The 25,214-nt window shown below is 33.6% G+C and overlaps 1 protein-coding gene across 1 annotated transcript in view; it reads right to left on the minus strand.

Annotated features, from left to right (window-relative positions):
• Tmtc2 (Transmembrane O-mannosyltransferase targeting cadherins 2) overlaps positions 1-25,214 on the minus strand; it is a 48,402-nt gene that overhangs the window by 3,997 nt on the left and 19,191 nt on the right. The window contains exons 4-7 of the mRNA XM_068776387.1: positions 15,745-16,708; positions 12,295-12,409; positions 1,963-2,048; positions 31-293 (exon numbers count right to left, since the gene is read on the minus strand). Of these exons, the coding sequence (XP_068632488.1) occupies positions 31-293; positions 1,963-2,048; positions 12,295-12,409; positions 15,745-16,708 (1,428 nt within the window). The remainder of the gene's footprint in view (positions 1-30; positions 294-1,962; positions 2,049-12,294; positions 12,410-15,744; positions 16,709-25,214) is intronic.

Consider the following 25,214-nt stretch of genomic DNA (forward strand, 5'->3'; position numbering starts at 1 on the left):
ACTGGTATTAGTGTAATTTTATTGTCATACATGTCTTGTCCATCCCACGACAGCGGCATTTGATTCAGGCAATATTTGTAGAGCATCTTTATAAGCCGAAAGCGCTTTGTGCCAGTGGCCACGTTGCGAGTGGAGTGTTGCAAGTTGTACCAGCGCTGACACCCGAGCAGCATCATGTTCACGTCGATCACGAACTCTTAATCCTTCGACGCGAGCGCCTGTTCGTAGGGCACTTGCAGCTTCAGCGAGCCGTCCGTCCGCCATTAACGATGAACCGAGATTCACGTAAGCCACTAAAATTATTATTTATTAACTAAAAATAATAGACGTGAAAATCAAACTATATACAGGTGGTTTGTTATAGATGATAAAACTATAAAGTGAATATATAGCTTATTCACCACCAAAAAGCTTTAAAGCTTTCACATCTATTTCCAATCAGCCTTTATAATGTGATGATACCAAAATATGTTGTATTAATTTTTTTTTCTATATGAATGCGATAGGCCAATAACTTTTAGCACTACAAAATCTTAGGGTACGGAGAGTGAATTATATATATATACATTTTCGGTAGCGTGTACATTGCATTAACTGTCAGCGAATATGGTATGTAGTCATCCCTTAAAAGGGCTTATACCTATAACCAATGACCCCGTTTAATTAATTTCAAACAAAAGAAGAAAAGGTAAAATAAACCAGTTATACGCATTACATCTTTACTGTTAAACAGAAAAGATTTTGACGTCACTACTAAAATAAGTAAATGTCTTCATACCATCATATACTTTCAGTTGAATAAACATCGTATAACGAAAATAGTAATCGCAATTTTTGTTCGTCATAATATAATTGCGTAAGTAATAAGTTTTATTATAGTCGGAATTTCGTCGAACTTGTTCACCGCCTTTTTTATTTATAGATATACTTATTGGTTTATCGTTATATGGCTTGAAATACATTAACATTAAACATTAGCAATAATACACATAACACTATTATTATCTCTTAATATTTATTAAAAATAAAATTTGCAGAATCTGAAGAAAGCTCATAATTATTTAAAGAGCGATGGGCAGAGGTATAATTGGGTTCTGTACGAAATCAAATTAGAAGCGAAGAGATCCGTAGACGAACAAAGTAAACTACTCGGCTAGGCCGATTGGCAAGTTGAGGCCGTGGTGGGAAAACTATATAACACGTAAAACATATGACCACCGGGGCCTTAAGGATATGGAGTGGAAACCAACAACCGGTAAGAGCAACGTCGTATGTTCACCCTCACGATCATAGGTCACGTTTAATATTTCTTTAAGGAGCTTATTGTAAATTGAGAACATGCAGTTATTAATATTGGGCAAATGCAGCGCACAACAAGGTGGACAGACGACGTTGTGATGGTCGTCAGAAAACGCTGGGTGTTGGCCGCGTCCAACCCATCTTTTTGGTGAATTGAGGGGGAGGACTGTGAAACATAAATGTAAGATAAAAGTTAAAATAAAAATCTGAGGTATTGCGATTTGTAAATAGACCTAACTGCAGTGATTGAGAATGGATGAAAAATAATTAGAGCCGAAGAGAAAAATAGATCGAGTTGTTGAATAAAAGAGTAGCAAGATAGATATTGTGACGAAAGAGAAAAGATAATGGAAATAAAAAAATAAGAAAAGTGAAAATAATATTAATAAAATAAAATCCCTGTCTCTGAAAGAAAAGGAGGTACCCAATAGCGGGGGCCATAAAAAAATCTAGGAGGGAGGCCCATCTCCATCAGCTGACTTCCTACGGATGAGATGATGATGATAGTTGAAACAACATTAAAATTTAAGATACATTGAAGATATCCACTTGTGATATAATAAGTTTACTAAAATGTAACCATACTAAGAAAGTGAATAAATAATAACAAGTTATAATTCTGTAAATACAATGTGCCAATCCCAAGTATTAAACAACACTCACGTGCCATCGAAGGTCTAAAATAAATTGCTCTTTCGAAACTCGTGATGGCTTCGCCGTATCGTCGCTGATTTTGTAGAAGAATTCCTCTGTAACAATTCAGTAGTATTAAGTAAAGCTATATCTAACTAAACACATATAAATGCAGCGCGTATAGAAAATATCCATCAAGACAAACTCGGCTGCATTTTATGATAAGACTAGTCCGTGGCAGAATTATACGGAGTGATTGGTTAAAGGTGAAAAAGCTCTAAAGCGATCATTTTCCAACTAAATATATAAAGGTTTTACACTAATTTAAATTTTTTTACATTATTTTTCTATTGGAATGAGACAGCCTAATTACTTCTGGCAATATAGTCTGCGTGGACAAGTAGTAAACAATAATTAATCTTAATATGTAGAAATTACAATTTTTAAAACTTTTTTCTTAAAATATTACGACATTTACATAGTGTCTGAAACAAATAAATGATTTAGAGTTTAGAATAGAGTGTGAAATGAGCTGTACATTTACCTCTTTGAAGCTTTTACATCTATAACAAATTATGCTGTATAAGAACACCTAGTTTTTTTTTTTCTTCGTTCATTCTTTAAGTCAACCATAGTCATATTGCCAAATTTGGTTTGTTCACTCTGTCAATCCTAAGGCGTTAGAAACGTTAACCATGTTTGTAAAAGCGTTTCTAGTTACAGGATAGATATCGAAGTTCATATTGACATTGGAGCAGAGAAAGAAAAAGAAGCAGCCTCAATATTACAGAGGTACGGCGGTAGTGCAATATTGTCCGCATGAATAATGCAGGCTTCACAACGAGGCGAGCTCAACGTGGCTCAAGCTACACTAATGAGAACCGTCCAACCAGGCCGACCTATTGTGTCTCGCCTCCGCCAACAATAATTTGTTACTAATTCCCTACTAATTATTGTAACGTGCTTTGTGTAATGTTTGTTTTCTATCGACTATTTTCGCAACGCAAGTAACTTATATTTTGATATTAGTTTGGTTCAATGTTCAATTTAATGGAAACATTTTCAACGTCACCCTTTTAATTAATTAATTAATTGAGTGTTTGAAAACTCGTAGCTTTTAATTATCACGTTAATAACAGTTGGCCGATGAGTATATTATCAATAAAAACAGTTAATAATGTATTAAATGTCCAAAGCTCTCCCCTCTGAAAAAAGGCTTATTAACAATTATTTGTTACAAGATTAAAAGAGACAATAGTGTATGAAATAACTATATTTTAAAAGCCGAAACCAAAGTATATTTATGGAAAAAAATATAAAAGAGGAAATGAATTGCGTGTCGCAAGTGGTCAACGCCTCCTACTCATACAACTCTAAAGATGTCCGTCTCGGTTATGTTGCCGACCTACAAATTTTTATATTCGAGCTATTTCATTTTCATTTTAAATTAGCAACACAAACTATAAAATAAATATACAGCATCTACTGGTATACCTCCTCGGCGGACATCTTAGATAGAATTACGAAACGATTATGTCTGGTGCCAAATATCACCTAGCTTCGGCTTACATTATAAATGTTTTACGACAGTTAGTAGACGAAGAAAAGTAAGCCTAATTAACTATTTAAAATTTTTCGTATCGGTCTGAAAAACTATATCTTACATTAACTTGCCATAAATCGATTTAAATGTTACAAGGCGATTTTTACATATAAGCAAATTAACATATGTAAGTGTAACGTCGTTTAATTTTATTTGTAGCTTAAAGCTGGGATTGATACCCAAATTATTGTTTTATTCGGCACATTTGAACTGAAACGCAAACGTGCTCGGATAAATTGAAAGTAATTTATACAGCGAAGGCTCACGAAACGGCTTGGATGCTTCTATAGGGTACGTAAAGTCACGCGATACCGACATTCCACCATCTAACCGAGGTGACAAATTGTAAATAAAATTAGTAATTACTAGAATCATCAAATTATAACCTACGAAATATATTTTTTTGTATCGTTATAATTTTAATAATCTCTATTTTCTCTTTAGTTTTTATAAACTTGTTTTCATCTTTCAGTTACTAAATGAAGTTCACCAAAATGGTAGTTTATAGAATTCGATTATAAGTTAAATGGAATTATGCCTTTGTAAGAGTGCTTCATTTCAATTAGGCGCTTTACAATAGCAGAATGGCAATTGTATTTCATGTTTCAATAATCATTTTAATTTTGTGAACAAACATTTGGATTTGATCCTAGAGAGGCCGTAAAATTGGAGAAAATTATAAATTTCTTTTGCTACTGTTTCCCTGGTCCCTTAATAAATATGCTTGTTGATGAAGAATATTATTGTATTCCAAATTATATTATCCTTAAATGTCTATGCGATTGATAAATGAAATATTAATTTACAGTGCTTTACAAAGGCAAGAGCTTAAAGAAGCAGGCTGAATTTCTTTTATTCAAATAAATCGTGCAACTTGGAGAGCTATGACAAGGATTTACACTTATTACACATACACTAACAGAAATTTAAAAAATTTTTTGAGCTATTGTTAAGAAAATTTTGGACGTCCATTAAAATTACTTTACACCAGCACAAAAATCCCATGACAATCACAGAAGAAAACCTTTCTGCGATATAAACAAGAGCCAAAGCTGGCATTCAAAGGAATAATTAATATTATCGTTTTACATAAATCCATTCCACGAGCATGTTACAAGGCATTTATAAACCAAATTATGTCGCTAACATGTGAAATACAAATGCTCTGCAAGTTCTCGCAAGTCTAGCCGTCGAGAATGTTAAATATGTGTTTGTGAGCAAACACGAGTTTAATCTACGCTTTATCGCCATCACGACTCAGTGCAAGTATTGCCTGACTCTTCGAATTATTAAGTACTGCAATACTTAAGAATATTTTTGCGTTGTTGCAATGTTTTTTTTTTAATACACATTAGTTTTAGACATAACGTACAAGGAAATAATGTATTGTTTGATGTTAAGAGCTGAGAAAATGTAATAATGAGAATAACTTCTTTATATTTGCTATTAAAATATTACTTATACATATATATCTATGAAATATTTGTCATCGTAATAATATTAGTTATCGAAATATCGAAGCAAATATTTATGGCAAACAAAATATTTACATCAAAAGAATTAAATATATAAATATCGCAAGCGTATTCTTAATTTGCTGTTTCCACATTCAATTTTATAAAAAATTTATTGAGTTATAATATGATGGCGCAGAATATTAAAAGTCAGATTTGCAAATACGAATTTACAAATTAGGAAATAATTTTATTAATGTTTTTAAAAATTGTGTTTACTTCCAAAATATTTTCAATAGAATTTGTAGGTTATCATTGAGATACATAGTGATAGAAATATTTTCACACGGATGTTAAGTCTCTTTTGTAAGCAATATCCTACCATCGATGCATCTATTTTTGCTATCAAACTGAGGTACACAAGCATTACAGTTATGGCGCTAATGAGAACAAAGTAAAACGCACAGGTCGTGTCGTCTGTCTATTCACCGTATAAAAATAATTTCATTCTATTGTGTCATTTATATTACAATAGATTTGTAAGTTGAATATTCCATTTGAGTAATATTTTATTCGCTACCAAAATAACACAACCGTGTCAGCAATAAAACATTATTATATTGGCAATAAAATTTGTTAGTTTCAAATGAAACTAAATTTGTTTACAGCTATCGCTCTACGCAGCAAATCGTTAATAAACAAGGTACTGTAAGGTAAACTGTGTCGCAATACTTCTCCCCACACAAATTCTCTACCGACACGTACGTGCTCGAGTGATTTCTTGCCGCTAGAATTGGAATTACCTAATCTTTGTGTAAAATCGCAGTTCATTTCTCTTTCCATTTCTTTTACAAAAGTAATTTTAGGTAAGGGGATAAAACGTTCTCGAATTTAATTATTTTCCTGTCCTCCATTTATATTGCAAAGTTTGCAATTTCGTTTCTTAAATCGTCTATTTGCACATCTTATTATATTATTAGTACATATTTTTGTTTCATCAGCTATACCGACACTTTAATTTGTTTTTATGAAAATATGATGCGGCTAATGACAGCTGTTGGTGAAGCACAAAAAACGTACACACACCGTACACGCACCGAAAAATTCAAGTGATTTTACTTTTATGCATTTTTAATACGTAGTTAACGCCATTCATTAAAGAAACAAATTTATAAAGGCCTTTTTTCTTTTAAATATTTAATTAAATAAAAATATTTAAAGAAAACTTGATTGCAAATACGTTGCAATCAAGTTTTCTTTACAATAAATACTTATTTTAAAATGTGCAACGTACAGCTTTATATTGTATCAAAAATCTTCAGCTAAAACTTGGCCCAGTGAACATATGATGATTTTATGCATTAAGCACCCAGGCTTTGTTTATCTTCGAAGTGAAACTACTTCGGTTCCTCTAGTTTTTGCTACAGAACCCTCTCTACTACCACTTCTATGGTATTCCCTGTATTGATTTATTGCATCCTTTTAGAAAATGATTTTCGGGCAATTAATAAACAAATTTTTTATTCTTATGTATACAGACAATCTCCGAATTAAGTTCGGTGGTTTTCTTCACGTGTCTAACCATACTTTCGATTTTTCAGTTGATGATGTTGTACTATCGTTTTCATTTCTAACAACTTCGTAGGAAAATGATAAAATTTTAAAGAGTATTATAATCGAGTAACATAATTTTTTGTAAAGAAACGGTCATACCAAATCTTTTTAGCTGATTGTTGCGTTAAGTATTAAGCTTTTTTGTGCTCCTTTGTGTTCGAGTAAGGGTTCTCCAAACATAAACTAAATGTGCTGACCAAAAGCAAGACAGCCATATTTTAATTTTGTACCGCCTTATATTTCCTTTTTTAAATAGGGCATTGTAACGTATCTACAATACAATAATATATCCATGAAACTGTACCCACAATTTATATGACAAGTATATAGTATAACTATTATTTTTTCAGCATTTAATATTGTTACTTATATGGACAACCCCACAAATGTCATAAACTTATGAGTAATAAGAATGACATCAACGTCAGAGCGATTAATAAAAAGCGACTTAATAAGCATCGGTCGAATTAATTGCGTTCTGCGGAATTTATTATTATTAATTGGAGCACTCCACTATCTCCACAATGGTGACCCCGGTTCTAGACATAAGATCACAACCTTCAGAAACTATTTTGGCAATTCAAAAATCGCAATGAGTACATACCTATATAAACGAAAATGTCGACATCAAGCGACGCATTTAAAGAAGCATGCGAAAACAATGGAAGTGCGCAGTTGTCAGTTGTTTCCGATACATGCCGCGTCGGAATGAAGATTCCACCTTTTTATGCACACGACCCTCAGCTGTGGTTTGCACAAATAGATAGACATTTTCTTTTATCCGGAATAACAGTTGATAATACAAAATTTCATTATGTGCTCTCGAATTTAGAACCACAATATGCAAAGGAAGTTCGGGATATAATTATTTCACTTCCCGCAGAAAATAAGTTTGAGATATTAAAGAAAGATCTTATAAAGCGATTGTGTAACTCACGTGAAAAAGAGGTAAACAGTAATTGATGGAGGAAGAATTAGGAGATAGGAAACCTCAATTTTTAAGACACCTAAAGCAGCTCGCGGAACCTGACGTCCCTGAAAACTTCTTAAAAACTATTTGGACTAGCCGCCTTTCAACAAATATACAGACGCTCATTGATCACAGGCACAATCGTCATTGGGTTCGCTAGCTGACCTTGCGGACAGAGTAAATGAGCTTGTACCAAGCATCTCTCAAGTAGCGAGCACATCCAGAAGTGACGAAATGGCTGAAATGAAAGAAAAAATCGCAGAACTCACACGACAGGTGCAAGCCCTGACTAGTGCAAGAGACAGATCGAAGCAAAGTTCATATAAATACTACCTCGGGCGTAGTCGTAGCCACACCAGATCAAATTCCAGCTACCGCAAATATCCCATCTGCTGGTATCACTCTAAGTTTAGGGCAAAATCTCATAAATACGTAAATAAGGGTGAAGCGCGAACGGCAGTCGCCAATGGCGACAAACGATTGCCATTCAAAAAGCTCCGGTCGCCTGTTTCTCCAAGTCAGTACCACACGAACGCCGAGTCAAGACCAACTACCAACTATATGCAGCAAATGGCTCAATCATCGACACTTATGGTTTCGCACACCTACAACTTGATTTTGGATTACGTCGCGCCTTCCGGTGGCAATACATAGTGGCAAATGTTACTAAACCTATAATCGGTGTAGACTTTTTGACGCATTACAACTTAGTCGTGGATAGCAGAAATCAAAGGTTAATGGATGGCATCACCTCGCTGTCCACGTCAGCAACGTTAGTCACTACACTGCACTACACTACATTCTAAAGAAGTACCCAGAAATTATCCGACCATCTGAAATACAAAATAAAACATGTCACTCCACAGTGCATCATATTCGCACAACGCCCGGACCTCCAATCCACTGCATTCCTCGAATATTACCAACGGACAAAATGAAGATTGCTAAACAACAATTTGAAGACATGTTACGCGACGGTACAATAAGACCTTCTAATAGTTCCTAGTCTCCACCACTTCATCTGGTGCCGAAGAAGGACAACGGCTGGAGGCCGTGCGAAGACTACCATATGCTCAATAAGCGTACCATCCCTGACCGATATCCCATACGCCATATACACGATTTCTTACACAATCTGACTGGATGTACTATCTTCTCAACAATCGACTTGGTGAAAGCGTACAATCAGATATATGAGGAAGACATACTAAAAACTGCCATCACAACACCGTTTGGACTATTTGAGTCACCTTACATGACGATTGGCCTACGCAACGCGGGGCAAACGTTTTACGTTTTATTGACGAGGTCACGAGAGGCATAGATTTCGTTTACGCGTATCTTGACGACTTTTTGATATTCTCCAAGGATAAAATTCAGCACGAAGCTCATTTACGTCAACTCTTCAACAAACTGAAGGAATATGGCATTATCATTAACCCAGCGAAATGCATATTCGAAGCGTCGGAAGTCAAGTTACAATATATCCACCCAAGGAACTAAGCCCTTAGACTCCAAAGTCGAAGCTATCCGGCAATTTCCACCTCCTAAAACAGTTAAACAGCTACGAAGATTCCTCAGGATGATCAACTTTTATAGAAGGTTCCTCCCAGAGGCTGCCAAGCTTCAAGTTCCACTCAACCAATTGGTCACTGGATATACAAAAAGTTCCCAAACCGTAAATATGAAAGGTGACACAGTGATCGCTTTTGAGAAATGTAAAGAGAGCCTCGGTGATGCTGCGCTTCTCGCGTATCCAGATTGTGAAGCTGAGTTAGCGGTTGTTACGGACGCATCGGACCCGGGTATTGAAGCAGTGTTGCAGCAACGAAAGCAAATCGAATAGCAACCTATATCATTTTTCTCCAGGAAGCTAAGCCCATTTCAGACAAAATACTCACCATACGATAGAGAGTTATTCGTCATTTATGAAGCCAAAGAATATTTTAGGCATATGCTTGAAGCACGAAATTTTACCGCGTACACAGACCATAAACCATTCTGTTTTGCCTTTGACTTGTACAAACGAAATTGTTCACCAAGACAATACCGTAATCTTGATTTTATCGCTCAGTTCACGACTGACATTCGTCATATCTCCGGAAAGGAAAACGTGGTAACAGACACACTGTCAAGAACAGACCAAATCGAGAAACCCCCAAACATGACACTGATAGCCCAATCACAAACTGAAGATCCTGAATTAAAAGAAATCCTTAATGGCGGTACATCTCTTCAACTCAAGAAGATAATCTTACCTGGAACTCATGATGAGCTATACTGTGATATTAGCACACCAGTTCCTAGGCCTTGCGTCCCCAAGGATCTACGCACACGGATCTTCAAATGTCTCCACTCCTTTAGTCATCCTGGTGCTAATGCTTCAGCAAAGCTAGTGGCAGAGCGCTTCATATAGCCTAACATGCGAAAGAACTGCAGAAATTGGTCTAAAGCTTGCATTCCTTGTCAACAAGCTAAAATGTCTCGGCATGTGTCATCTGCCCCTGGTACCTTCAAATTGCCTAAAGCCAGATTCTCGCAGATTCACGTGCATATAATCGGACCGCTCCTTCCTTCGCGTGAATACCGCTATTGCCTTACCGTCATAGATAGATTTACAAGATGGCCTGAAGCTGTCCCCGTCAAAGATATAACCGCGGAGACTGTAGCCAAAGCGCTCATCAGTGGATGGATATCGAGATTCGGATGTCCTCCGCTCAAAGTCACAGACCGCGGTAGACAATTCGAATCTGCCCTATTCAAATACTTCCCTGAAATGGCTGGTTTTCAACATCGGCGTACTACAGCATACCATCCTGCCTGTAATGGTCTAGTGGAAAGATTCCATCGACAGTTAAAAGCAGCCATTGTGTGCCACTTACACCACAGTTGGACTGAGTCACTGCCCTTAGTGCTACTTGTAATCAGAAGTGCATTTAAAGAAGATCTCCAATCATCTGCTGAACTTGTATATGGAGAAACGCCCAGACTGCCAGGAGAATTATTCCAGTCGCAAACGAACACCACAACAGATCTAACAGACTTCACTGCAAGCTTAAGAAAACTAATACAGCAGTTGCAGCCGGTGCCGACATCGAGACATTGTAAAAACAAAGTCTTCGTTTTTAAAGATCTGGCAAACACAACTCATGTCTACGTAAGAGACGACACGGTACGAGGAGCTGTTCTTCCAGCATACTCCGGTCCACATCCTGTAATCGAGAGGACAGAAAGAGTTTTTAAGATAATTATGAATGAAAAGACCACCACTGTATCCATAGATCGCCTGAAACCGGCATACACATTACAAGAAACTCCCACCCAGGAAGACGAAAGACAAAATAAAGAACTCAGGCAGACTAGATCAGAGCGCAGAGTGAATGTACATTTTTTACCGCCCATGAAACGGTCTTTGGAGGGGAGTGATGTGGGCAACCCCACATATGTCATAAACTTATAAGTAATAAGAATGACATAAAAACGTCAGTGCGACAATGACATAGTAAGCATCGGTCGAATTAATTGTGTTTTGCGGAATTTATTATTATTAATTGGAGCACTCCACTATCTCTACACTTATTTACTAAAATTGCTAACGTAAAATTCAATTCCATGGTAAATTTAATTATTCTAGGAAATTACCCTACAGTGGCGTTATGCCCAAAAATAAATTAGGTAACAAATTAGGGGCTAACGGTATTAATATATATCGCCGAAGCTATTTCGACCGCAAACTATGTTTGTTCAAGTTTGTTGCTCGGTACGCCATTAGTTACTAAAGAATATTAATAAAAAGGGTACGAATAAATATTTACTATATTAAATTTAAGCCCCTAACTACTTAAAATATGATTGTTACTTAAAATATGATAAAATCTAATATTTTTTCTTTGGTTTGTCTTAATACGTCAAACGTCTTAATACCCTTCTTAATCTTTTTATTTCAATAATATGGTATCTGAACGAAATTGCCTTGTATTAAAACCACTCACTTTATTTACTTTTTAGTTATTATGCATCTAAGTATTTTTTTTTTGGACAAGTGTAGTAAAAAGTAATAAAATAATAATAAATTAATTAATTTAATTAAATAAGAAAGTGTTTATTTTTGCTGTTTTTACATTTTGATAACTAATGTAAAAACAGTAAGTGTTTTATAAAGAAACACGTTTTCAGACGCTCACAAACGAATTTTCAAAGGAATTTTACATTATAGGAATGGATAGCTTGACGTTAATTTGTGAAACTGCACGGAAACCCGACGCTTAGGTGGCGGGATAGAGAGGAGCGCACCCGATTAATTCAAGAACTCGGTGCCTCGGCGAATTAATGGGACAGCCAGTCGTGTTGCGTGCCTATTGATTGTTTCGTAATTCTAACAGGGGAATCCCAAGTTATTTATTTCCCGAAGAGAGCTAATGCTGACAAAACAATTTTATATGCAAATATTTTCTGTTTTCAAATAAAATAAGGATTTCTTTTTATTTGATGGACACTTACGTACATATAACTACTGTGCTTTATTTACAAAATTTATGATATTATATTTATTTTGATCAAATAAAAAATATTGATCCTAATAATTAAATTAATTTTACTTTATATGAAAAACCAAAATCAAATCAAAATTGTAAATTGAGAACTAAAATATTTTCGTTGATAAATTTATCTTATTCTACTTTATGAAAATAAGAATGCATAAAATTTTGTAATGTACTTACAAATTATAGTGCACATCAGCCATGTTTGGCCTGTATTTCAGAGCTCTCTCGAAAGCAACTTCCGCCTCTTCAAGCCTCCCCTGTGTGGTCAGAACGCTGCCTAGATTGCCGTATGCTAAAATAAACAGAATAATAATGTAATGTGCTAAAATGCAATATTTTACCTCAAATATTCTAAAAGGTCTTTGAAACCAGAGATTTCACTTTGTATTTTGGAGTATCTTTAATAAAATATCCTTATTTTATAACATAATCTATAATTTATGACATTAATACAACAGACATTATCTATTATGAGCAAGATATATTGTAGAAGCATAGTATACAACTTTCTAAATTGTATTCGTTATGCGTGTAAAAGAAATTCTTAGACTGGCGCTTGATGTTATAATTCATGAATTGGTGTTAATTGCTCGTTAGGAATATTCTTATTCTCTTCTGAAATCTTCTAAATCCAATACGGCGAGAGATGAAAAACCACTCCGACGAAAATGTTTTAAAATTTGTAATATCCTAACCAAGAATGTTAGCTATTTTTTGTTTATATTTATATGTATTTTTTATTAATTTAATTTATACTTAATGTAAGCTCATAAGCGAAAAACAATTTGGCTAGTTGAAATTAGACAAAATTCAAAATATAGAAAGTTTGAAAAATACAAGTTTCTACGGATAAATATAAAAACACATATTAATGTAAAAAATATAGCACATGACTATTGGAATATTTAAGAAAAATTTTAAATACCAAGTAAATAAAAATTTATTCAGAGCTGTGATAAAACGCCTGTCCAACAACTGTAACAAATAAAAATTACGGCTTTTCCTAACGCTTAATGCTATCAAAATATTTCGTAGTAAAGATGTTTTTGTGTCATTGTACTTGTACAAAACAAGTCAATATCAAGATGAGAAATATACTTTTAAATGTTTTAGCACTGAGCAAACAAAATGAATTTCGTCTGAAATTTGTTAATGTAAATGGCTCATGTAATAACGAATGCTTCCTAAAGTATTCTGATCAGGACAGACATAAATGCTGTCAAGTAAATCTGAACATTGAAATTATAGTAGACCATTAGAATTCAAGGCCAAAGATATTCACTACCTATATACATGACACTTTTTAGATAATATAATTGTCTTTCATACAGATATTTAGGAAGAGGTGTATTTAAATGTATTAAGTATCTAGGCAACCTAACAACTGTTTCTTAGTCGTAGTTTCAGCTTATAGATGCCTAATGCAAGGGAAAGCCCTCTCCAGATTATATCTATTGGTTGATTTATTATAATCACCACGCTGCGCAGGCAAGTTAGCAATCGCAGCGAAGTATTATGGTACGCGGAGAATGGTACTGCCCATCTTCTGAAAATTATTGGTGAGACACTTCACTAAGCCACGACCTACGGTCGCAAGTCTCAGCCCTCGACTGCAGGGCCACCACTGCTCGTATTCGTCTTATTTCTTAGCACTATCTTCTATCTGAATTACACCATTAATATCATGATAAACCAATTTTGATAACAATTTATCAAAAATTTATCTATGTAAGTTAATAGTTTTAAAAGGGTGAATGAATTTCTTAACAAAAAGTTATAAAGCTTTTACAATACCTATTTCCAATCACTTTGGTTGAATAAAGTGATCAGTCTGAAATATATAACATTATTTTCGTCTTTTTTGGAATACGACAGGATACTAATAATTGACAGCTTAAAGTCTGTAGGGACAGAAAGGAAATATAAATTATTTTAAATTTCAGTATTACTACGTTTGAGTTAAAATGTTTACTATATCTATAGCCATTGGTTTTTAGATAGGGGATACAATGCTTTAATTGACAGCAAATGAACTATACATTCACAACTTTAAACCACATCTATAACCAATTAATCTGTATATAACTATAGAAGATTGTTTTTACAAGTTTGTACTGTGTTTCATTATAACGATAAAAATGAAAAACGTTACTGCTTTGTTAATATAATTTAAGTAAAATATTGCGATCATTACTAATTTTTAGTTCCTAATTAGTAAGTCGCCAAGAAATAACATGAGATTAAATAGTTTTTATGTAACGTTGCTTTTTGGAGTTATTCGATTAAATGTAACATAATATACATGCCATGTTAACGATGACTCAATCACTTGTAGATCCAATACCTTCGTTATCGCAACAAAAGTTGAATTCGATAAAACGGCAGACTCGACTGATTACACTCCACTATCTGTACCCTAACCAATTTGTAGCAAGGACAGCTTGTGATTGGTCTGTTTCGAATATCCCATTGGGACAAATTGGATCCAATTAGCTTTTAGTGCGAGGTGAAAACGAAAAATTTCTATAAAAAGATTATTCCCAACTAAGCTCGTTTATAATTGTAACAAGTTTGTTAATGTTTTAATTGTATCACAGTAAATTATGTTAAAAAAATTAAACAATATTTAATTTTGCGATAGTTATTAATTTTCATTTATATTGTCAAATAAGAGAGATTTTAAGTTTTTTAAATTTTCATATGAATAGATTTATGAATAAAAAGAATCTAGAATAATTTAATCAAAAGTAACTCAATTAAACACTTCATAAATATTTAAATAATTTTTACAAAACACTTTTGTTTACACCTACTTTAGAACGTAATAAAATAATATGAAATGCCTTTCTGAGTCGGGTCGAGAGCTGAGGTAAAATGAGAACCATCAGGTAAAACTTTTCCCTTTGCGCAAAAGTTTGTAATGTGAACACAGGCCCGAGGCGGCCTCCCTTGGGGTACTATACACATGCATGTTTAATGGCGTCCTAGAAAGGTCAAGAATCTTACTGTGAGTGGAAACAGTGAATACATTAAAAGCTCTCGAGAAGGCACTCAGTAGACCTTGCCACAGTCACGACGACAGTCTCTTTTCAGCTTTGACGAACTGACGCGTCGCGGACAGGTAGTTTGTAGCTGTCTCTCAAACAAATTAATTGTGTCTTATTTTAAACAGAGCGTAGAAGTGCTCGAACAAACTTTTGAGGAAGGTACAGAGTAAAATAACAGCCACGCTAACTTTATATTACGGCTTGAACTCGTTTTGTTTTGCCACAAAAACATTGCAAATTGTAATAATTTAAAAGTTTTCAACTCGAGTCGTGATTTCCCAAATGATTAATGAATCTTTGTTGTGAGAAATATATTTTATTTGTTAGTAATTTTCTTGATTAAAATATCAATATCAATTTTAGTTTGTTTAATCTTTAAGAATATTTTACCAGCCTTCTTTATGTAAATACGTTTTTATAACAAAATTAGGTGTTAGGGTATTTTCTAACATACAAGAACAATAATAAAAAGACAATGCTTATAAAATCGTTTGGTAAATGTTGTTTTTCATTTCCACCGATATGTTAGGGACAATTTAGAAAAAAATTATAACTTAGTAAAAATTAAAACAAAACTTACCTTTCGGGGGATTTATGTGCAATGCACTTCTAAACAGACTCTCTTCGTCATACCAATCTAAATTCCTGCGCAGAGTACATCCGCACATTGTCAATAAAGTGGCCAACAGAGCAAACATAAATACTCTGAATCGAACTTCATTCCAGTTCCAGTTTCTCGTCAGAGCACCTGCGCCGAGGCCGAGCAATAAACAAAATCCAACACTGGGAATATAAAGCACACGCTCTGCCACAACAAAACCTACATAGAATAGAATATTACTAGCTGGCACGAATGGGAGCACCATAAATGCTATAAATAATATAATAGCTGCTTGCGGCGTCTTATTGGTGTTCTTTTTAGGTGGCTGTATCTTCACTTTTTCCTGTGGTTTTGCACATACGCAGGTAGAGTTGTGCATCATTGTGTTGTTATTATTTACGATACGGCATACAGTCGTATGTTCCACCGCAAATGAATGTTTGCATCCGTTGCAAGGGCAAATACTAGTTTTAGTGGAGACGTCTTTGTTCGGTATTACATTTCTTCTCTCTGTTTCAAGAACTTTTGTTGATTTTTTATAATTGTAATTCCATTTTGACTTACTCTTTACTCCTGGCTTTTTGTAATATTTAAGCTTTCTTTCATAAAACATTTTTATTTGCATAAAAAACGCTCTCCATATTAATTTAGAAAAAAACAGATAAAAAATCACAGAAAAAATGTTTCTTGGATCAGTAATTGATGTTATACGTGGTATAGAATCCATAGACCAGTCAAAACTCAAATGAAATGGGTACAGAAGAAGAAAAAAATTAAACACCGGTAGGTAAGCAAAAGTGTAGAGACGTGTAAAAAAGGAAGGATCTCTGGCTGTTGGATTATCTGCAGTAGCAAAGGGCGATGGATTTCCTTTAAACTTTATCCGCCAGTAAAGTAAGATACAGCTTCCAGTTCCCAGAGCAAAAATACTTCGCCATCGACACTGAAACAAAAAATAGTTTGATTACATTTTGACCTAATTTACGCTTATCGTTAAAATTTGCCTATTGTTTTTATCAAATATTGTTGATTTATTTAGGTCATATTCATGAATCTTAAAAACGCGAAATTTTTCGACGTAGCTCGACAAAATGTGTTAGGCGGGGCACTTTGCTCGTGCAACCGTCGGCCTTCAGGGCCGAAAGGTTCTCGAATGGCGACCACAAGCCGCTAGACGCGGCGTAGCTAGGCCCCCCACTAGGCGAACTAAAGGTATAGTTAAGGGGCGATTTTCGGGGGACACCTATTCCTTGCAGAGGGCGTTTATCGGCTGACGTGATGATGAAGATGACATGAATCTTCGCGCTGTTAAATAATCAATTCGCTTTACTCATTAAGCCTGGGAACCCGTTCAGATTTTTAGTTTCCTTTACATAACAAAGTAGAATTCAACTGTTTTTATTTTACTTCCCGATAACCATTCATAAAGGCGAAATTATTTATCGTTATTAATATAATACAAAATTGAATAAGACAAATGTTGTTATTTTTAAACTAAATTATAACCAAAAATATATTTTTTATTCGACACTGAGATCTACTTTGTTGGATTTTAATAAAAATTATAAAAAGTAAACAAAAACCTATGAAGATGGCACAAAGAAAATCATTTGAAATATTATCGCGTTATTACAACAAAATACTGAGGCATAGAATACTGCATTTTGTTGTACTCGTATATATCATGCTTTATTACTGTACTGTACTCGTATAAGTATAACACCCTTCCTTCCTGTGCGATCATAAAAATGTGCCAAATCAAAGTTTAATATCTATTTAAATATAAGACTCGTTTGGTTAAACGAAACTTCAAAGTAATTAGTTTTAATGTTAATCTAAACATCCACAAATGTTTATCCTTCTGTTGCTAAAAATTGATAAGTTTTTTTCCAAGAAACCTTTCCTAGCACAGCCGACAAACTACCACTGAAAGGAATTTATGGTCGTATATTTTTTATTTCAAATATTGAATACATGGACGCCATTAATGAATGGTAGTATTTCAATATAACATTTTACCCCCAGTTTCTAAAACTAGAAAGTTTTTTCTAAAAGGCCTCAGAGTTAAAAGAAAAACTTTTACCGAGATTGATTGATCGTTTGACCGTACATATTCGTTAATATCCGTCAGGCAGCTGAATACAACATGACAAAATATTTTTCTTCTCATCATTGTCAACTATTAAAAATTCGATGCCTTCTTAATAACGTAAGTTTACTATTAGTGAAAGTTCAAGTTAAATATTTTTTTTTGAATTGCATAAAGATTGAACTTGGTAATTGAAATCGTCCAATGAAATTTACCTCTCAAGCAAAAAATTCACTTCCTTGAAAGGTAAATTACTTTCTTTTTGATTTAATAATTTATACAAACTATGATATACATAATAGTGATCTTAACTTTTTTACACTAGAAAGACATTAAAGGATTTAAATAACTACGCTCGTATTTACTGACGTAGATAAATGTGTAGGTTTTTCTGTATCGTGGCTTTTCAAAAACCGACACACCAGGAGAATTGGTACTGTATTACTTACTTACTTTTAACATATCTTTTAAATTCTGTTCTTTTAGTTCATTAAAGTCTGTTTTTAAAAGCTGCTGACGTCACCTAGCCTCGCAACGTAATGGTACTAAAACTTTACTCATCAAAAGTGCAGCGGATAGTTGTCAACTTTTCAGGCGGTATATATCATTATCATCATTTCAGTCGTAGGAAGACAGCCGTAGGTTGACGGCGGTCTTTATCCAGCGTCTTTTGAAGACAACAAAGCCTTCTGTCACCTTGTGGGTGGACGTCATACCACATAGAGACCACAGTCAACATATTAACGTAAAATAAAAAAGACACTGTCATCAATCAGTATAATTCTTCAGAACATTCCGTAACCAGCGTTAATCAAGTTGTGAATTACTTACTGCAAGGCCATACGTGCTCACGAATATTAATAACGAAAATTATAAAACGTTGAAAAAACATCGTCAGTAAACTATCATTCCCTGCGACGAATAGGGGAAGTATCTTAATCATCAAATATAATGAACTTTAAAATGTATTGCGTGTTTTAACAGCATTAATATTTAAATCAAACAATAGCAATTTTATTGTAATGCTCACAACAAGTAAATAGAGATTATTTTGTACAAAGTTTACAGATATTATCTAAAATTTTGTTACCTTCCGACTTAATTAGAAGTTCGATTAGTTAGTAAGGCTGAGTACTTTAATACATTTTGGGCCGTGTTATTATGAAAGTTTTCACTGTTATTTACTAGTGGAGGGATCCAATTGACACAAGTTGAAAGTACGCCGTTGGCTTGTTAGTTGCGGGAAGCCGGAGGAAAAGATTTATGAAGGTAGCCGTCGCGTCCCAGCCCGACCTGGCCCTGGGGAAACCTTTGTGCAGCGCTAACGATGTCGGTTCGAATATCCAGCACAATTTACACCGGAGACCTTACAGCGTAAAAGCAAAAATATGAAAATATACTTTTAATAAAATTCAAAACACATTTTTAGATATTCTCCACTAGTAAAAATGTAATGTACAATCCAAAAATCTGTTTTTTATTTGAAAAATTTTAATGCAAGTTCTTTTTGTCGATATATTTTAATTATTGGAAACTATTATATTATAATTTTAATATTCTCTTTGTAGAAAGGGACAAAGCCCTTCTCTGGTAGAACAAAGTCCCCATTACACGATCCCAATGCGGATTGATGAACGTGACGTTTTATTCAGATTTTTAGTTCTATGGTAAACCGATTATGATGGTGTGCTTGTAGTAATATATTATCATTCATACAAAGTTCGTACCTACTAGGAGTCGTACTAGCGATTTACGAACGTAAGTTCTTAATTCTACCACTGCCAATACGCCATGAATTATTTAAAAAAACTTACCGTGAAAATAACTATGAAATACATCGCTTCATGTTTTTCATCAGAAATACCATCAACGGGGAAAATGAAAGAAATTCCGTCCAATAAATTTTTGATATAAAAGAAAGAAATTTTATCGCCTTTAAGCTTACCCCTGTATTTTAAATCACGATAAACTTGTGCTTGGACGTACTGCTCTAATCGGAAAGGACAGAAAAGCACAACAAATTACAGGGTCCGTTTCAACAAACACTCGTTATAAATATATATATATAAAAAAAACATTATAACGCTTATGTTAATGTGGTAGATTTGATTGTTCAATAACTAAGTCTATTGTTTACAATTACGTAGCAATAACACAATAACTCCGGATTGTTACATAATAAGAAAGACAATCCAATTGAAAATTGTCTATTACGTTAACTTAAGTTCAAGTCAAAGCAAACGACTAATGAAATAAGCGAACGAACTCAGCCTAGACGTCGGCGGGACGCTTATCAGGGAAATATACTGGCTAGCTGACATTACCATCCTCGCCTTGCAAATAGCACCTCATTTGCCAGTCTGTTTGAAAAATGTTTTCAAACGCTAATTAAAATGTTTTACAAATTCGATAATTTAATAAAAAACGCATTATTTTAAAAATTTCACTGCTAACGTTATATATAATATGTACTTTGAGGTAAGTTTTTTAGAAGTAAATTTACTTAACAATTACATTACAAATAAAATACAGTAGACGAAGTTTGTTAATTTTAAGTTATAAATAAAGTCTTCCAAGAAACTACGAGATTAATATTAAATATATAACAAGGAAATATTTCAAGTAATTTATAAACTTTAACTATTTAATATTTGTCATATTTAGTTTTTTTTTTTGAATTCAAAACAAAAATATTAAATGGTAACCAAATATGAACCTTTGTTCGCGTTTCACATAGTTTTTTCCGTGTCATTCAAAAACCAACGGATTTAAAACGAATACTGTAGTTTTTTTGTACTAAAAGTAAATCATCAATAACATTTTATAGATAATAACGTTACTTTTATTGAGCGACGATTGTAACTGGTACTCCATCGGTACTCGCAAGAATTTTTTAAAAGAGCAATAAATGTTTCATATTTCGACCTAACATTATTTTGGCGACTACTTTATTTAAGCACTGAATTCCTATATTCTCTTGAACCGTAACTCCGTCATCATCATCATCATTTCAGTCCACTGGGCTTAAGCTTCCTTCGTAGACTTTCAATAAAACAGGTTGGAAGAAACTTACAACCAGCGTCTACCATCGACCTTAACAATGGCATTTGTCCCCTTTGTGGGATTACGACCTACGCTGCGCTTGCCATTGTAATAATTATAAATACAATATAATAATTTACAGTTTACTTACAATTTGTAATTTTACAGAAATGAACTTCTTATAGGAATATTAAACGTGACCTCTGATCAACAGTCGTTTGTAGGTAATAAGATAAAATCAATGAACCTCACCCGACCGAGAGTGACTTCAGTGCCCACCCTCAGAGAATATCTCGTGACGGTGGGGATTACCTTTGTTTGTTCCCTGAGTCGGTACAAAGCGAACATTCTATTGACATTGAATGTCACTGTAAATACTCGATGTACCTTTATTTACTGAGTGGACGTATTATCTACGCCACGGCACGTCTACTCTGTTTGTCTTTAGTGAACTCTCCTATACGAAGCCGTACATTTTTGTTAATTTATACTTACACGTTTATTTCATTACATTTTTATTTTTTATCTACATATTAAATTAAATAAATATAACACGTAAACCATCTCTTTAAGTAATGGATTTTTAACAATAACGTTGGTGACATCGATGATTTGTTGTTTGATAAATATTCAAACATTATTATTCATATTTACCAATACGACAAATAAAGATTCTAAAAGTCTCCTCAGTTGATTAATTTCTTAATTTAACAATTTTAGATTGCATAAGAATAGTCGATGGTAGAAGACAACGTAGTAAGATAATATTTTTTCTAAATTAAAGAAGGGTTAAATAAACTAAAGTTACTTCCAGAAGCATAGTACAATCGATCCAACATTTATATAGTTTTATAATAAAAGATATGGATGGGTTCCAACACTGAATGATAAAAAATTCATGTACTATATTTTGGAAATAAAATATGCCTAAAAACTTTCTCGTCGTATATTTTCAATGTAAAATTTCAATGTTGAATCGTATTTCTCAGGAATCGGAAAAATATGTAGGTCAAGCCTATAAATAAAAAAGACCCTTAATTTTTGTAGGCACTTTAAGAAAGAATGTATAGACCGGGTGCCGTGTATTTGGACTTTCGTGTATAGTACTCATTAAATTATACAGAGTAAAAATAAAACTTGAAAACAAGCAGTTCTGAAAGTGATATCTACAAGTATCGTACGGACAATTTAATCAAAATAAAGTTAACCATCTGGTAATTGAACCATGAAGAGGTTTGATGTGTCTTTTAAAAGGTTAGTTCTGTTATATTTTTTTATTAGAACAAAACTATTATTTTTGTGTTATTATACACACGCTATTTTAGTTATAAATAATTAGTGACTTACTTTGTTTTTTTTTTTTATTACATGTATCCTTTAAACATAAATATATTTAGACGAATTTTTACATGTTTTTTTCCATAACATTGTGAAAAAGGTTTAAATTTTATCAGATACACGATAATAATCATCGAGGCGGTGTAGTTTACAAGTTCAGTCTAAATTTTCAGTTCAAAGTCAATAATCGAAACTTCCGATACTATACTAAACAAGTGTAATGACAATCCATTACATTTATTTTTTTACATAACGGACTATAGTATCTAACATAAGTTCATTAAGGTACGTTACTAGCGTATATTGTATAAAACACACGAACACATTTCAAGTCTATTCTATGTTTTCTCTGTTCCGTGTTTGAGCAATTCCGTCTGAAATACGAGGTCATTGTTGGTGGCACCGACGGTGTCGGAGACTAAAGGGTGGGGCTAGGAGAGGGGGCGGTAACAGCAGCAGCTCTTGTGGAGAGAAGAGAACGGCGAACGTATTACTGTAGCACGCGAGAGAGAAATAGGACGCCAGTGTCGAGTTCCTTTTAAGTAATTGTATTTTATCTATTTTTTGCATGAAAATTGAATAGAAAAATTTATTAAAAATTTAAAATTATGTTATCTTCAGTTCATTTTGCTATAAATGATTTTAAATTAAGATTTATGGAATTATTCTAACAAAATTCGGAAATTTGATAAAAAATTTAAATATTGACGATAGCTTGTTTCAATCATAGGTTGTTTTTTTTTTTTCAAATCACCATGATATAAAAAGGCATTACTTTTTTGTCAAAAAATCAGTTTAATATGAAACTATTCTTTTTTTCTAATAATAGGACAATTATATTTTCATGTCCATTTTATTATCTCTGGGCATCTAGCCGATCTCAGCCGTGGCGATGTTTTCTCATTATTAACGTGTCAATCGCGCAGAGTAGCACGAGTACTCGAAAAATATTTAAAAAAGACCCTTTATTTTTACAAACATTTTAACATCTAACCCTATAGCAGTGTAATATTTCAAGATTATTTCTAAACCATTTTAGAGATAAAAATGAAATGTTTGTGATTTATGTAGGCGTATACATATACAACATTGGGTTAGCGTACTTTTGCGTATTTTCTCATTTACAAAGTTAGTGGCGGCGGTGTTAACGTCTATTAAATTACATGGTCCTATTCTACGTATCTCGGCGTTCTCTGCAAAACAAAAGACGAGGAAGGAAATGCCTTCAGTATAACGCTCGTAACAACTTCGCGCCAGTGCCGATTTAATATCTGCCACGCTCGTTTTCTCTAACTTTTGTGAGGTTATTCCTACGGATCTATTATTTTAAATTAACAGTCTATGAATGTAAAAAAAATATTAAACGGTGCGAAATATAAAATTGAACCTAATGCAAAGTTTATTTAGATAGCTTGATAGTATAGTTTCTTTATCATCATCATTATTTCAGAGGTAGGATGTTCACAGCTAAACGTATGCCTTCCCCATAGATTTCCAGCATCTTCTAACTATCTTAAAAAGGTCGTCTGTTTAACCTTGTAAATGGGCGTTCTACGCTACGCTTGGTAGTCTTCACTTCAGAATCATAAGGCCCCAGTGATCAAATTTCCTGCGCGCTTTGTGGCCTGCTCAGTGCTATTTCAACTTGATAATCCGATCCACGTACTTTCGTTCGGTCAAGGATCCCCACATCCTTGATACAATTTAAAGTGTAGTAAACCCAAAAGTATGAAAGAAAAATTAATCGAGAGTTCTTGAAGACCAAAAATTAAGGTGACACAAGCGACAAGGTCATTAACGATGACACGGTTATGTAATACATTATTTCTCTTCATATTACTCTTTGATATAAGACACAAACAGTAACATAATGTACTAAACAATTATTGATATTACCTACAAAAAGTTAACATATATGAACATCATATATGCTTACCTAAATGCTATAATTTAAACATCAAAATATTTAGCCAATATTTAAGTTAAATGTGCATTTTATCTATAACCTGTATTACAAATTACGTATTGCTACGAACTATGATATTAGATATGACCAAAACATTTCACGGAGCTAAAACACTTTTAGTAAAAAGATACGATATATCTTACATTTGATGTTCAACCCCAGGAACTAGTGGCGTTATCAGCAGAGCGTAACGTTACACAGGTGTCGAACGAAAGGATCGACTTTCTTACGTTTCCAACTTAAGGTACTATTCAGAACTTTGTCCGCAGTCGTTTCAATCGATTTTAGATTAAGGAACTTTGTAGGCCTAAAATACTTGTTAATAAGTTTTTTTGTCGAGAACATCAGTATTACTGGCTATAGATTTATTATTAATATAAATTCGTGATTTTATTTTAAACATTTCATGACAAATTAAAAAACGTTAAAAACTATGCTAATTATTTTTACTTATTATGTTACTACGTATAGATTTTCTAACGTGCACCATAAACAGTATTAAATGAAATAAAAAATAAGTTATAATATATTAGAAAAATATTTCTACGTTTTTATTCACAACTGAAATTCGCTCTTTTTATTTTTATTAATTTATATTAATCATTATTTATTAAAACTCACTTACATATTCTTACATAATCATACCAAATATTAAAATAAATTCTACCTATGTACTGACACATTACGATACCTCTGGAACCTGAAAGACTTCAAATTTGGTAGAAATATTCCTTTTGCTGAGTTGAGGTTGGCTAAGGAAACTCTAAGAATTTTATTATCATTCGGTTGAAGAGGCGTTTATTAATTCGCCGGTGAGGGACAGTAAGTATATCGAATAACAATACATCAATTGCAATTATAATTTTATCATCATTTAGAACGCAGAACGACCCCAGCAAAGGACACATAACACTTCCCTTCCTATCGATTTCCAAGAGGACTGGTAGAAAACGAACTTCATCGAGCGTCTTCCGGCGACTTTACCCTAACGTGGACAGACGACATCGTCCATCT

This window comes from Battus philenor, unplaced genomic scaffold (assembly GCF_028537555.1).
Source record: "Battus philenor isolate CCGP_79_NKW_IND1 unplaced genomic scaffold, ilBatPhil1.0.hap1 SCAF_12, whole genome shotgun sequence".
Classification (NCBI taxonomy): Eukaryota; Metazoa; Arthropoda; class Insecta; order Lepidoptera; family Papilionidae; genus Battus; species Battus philenor.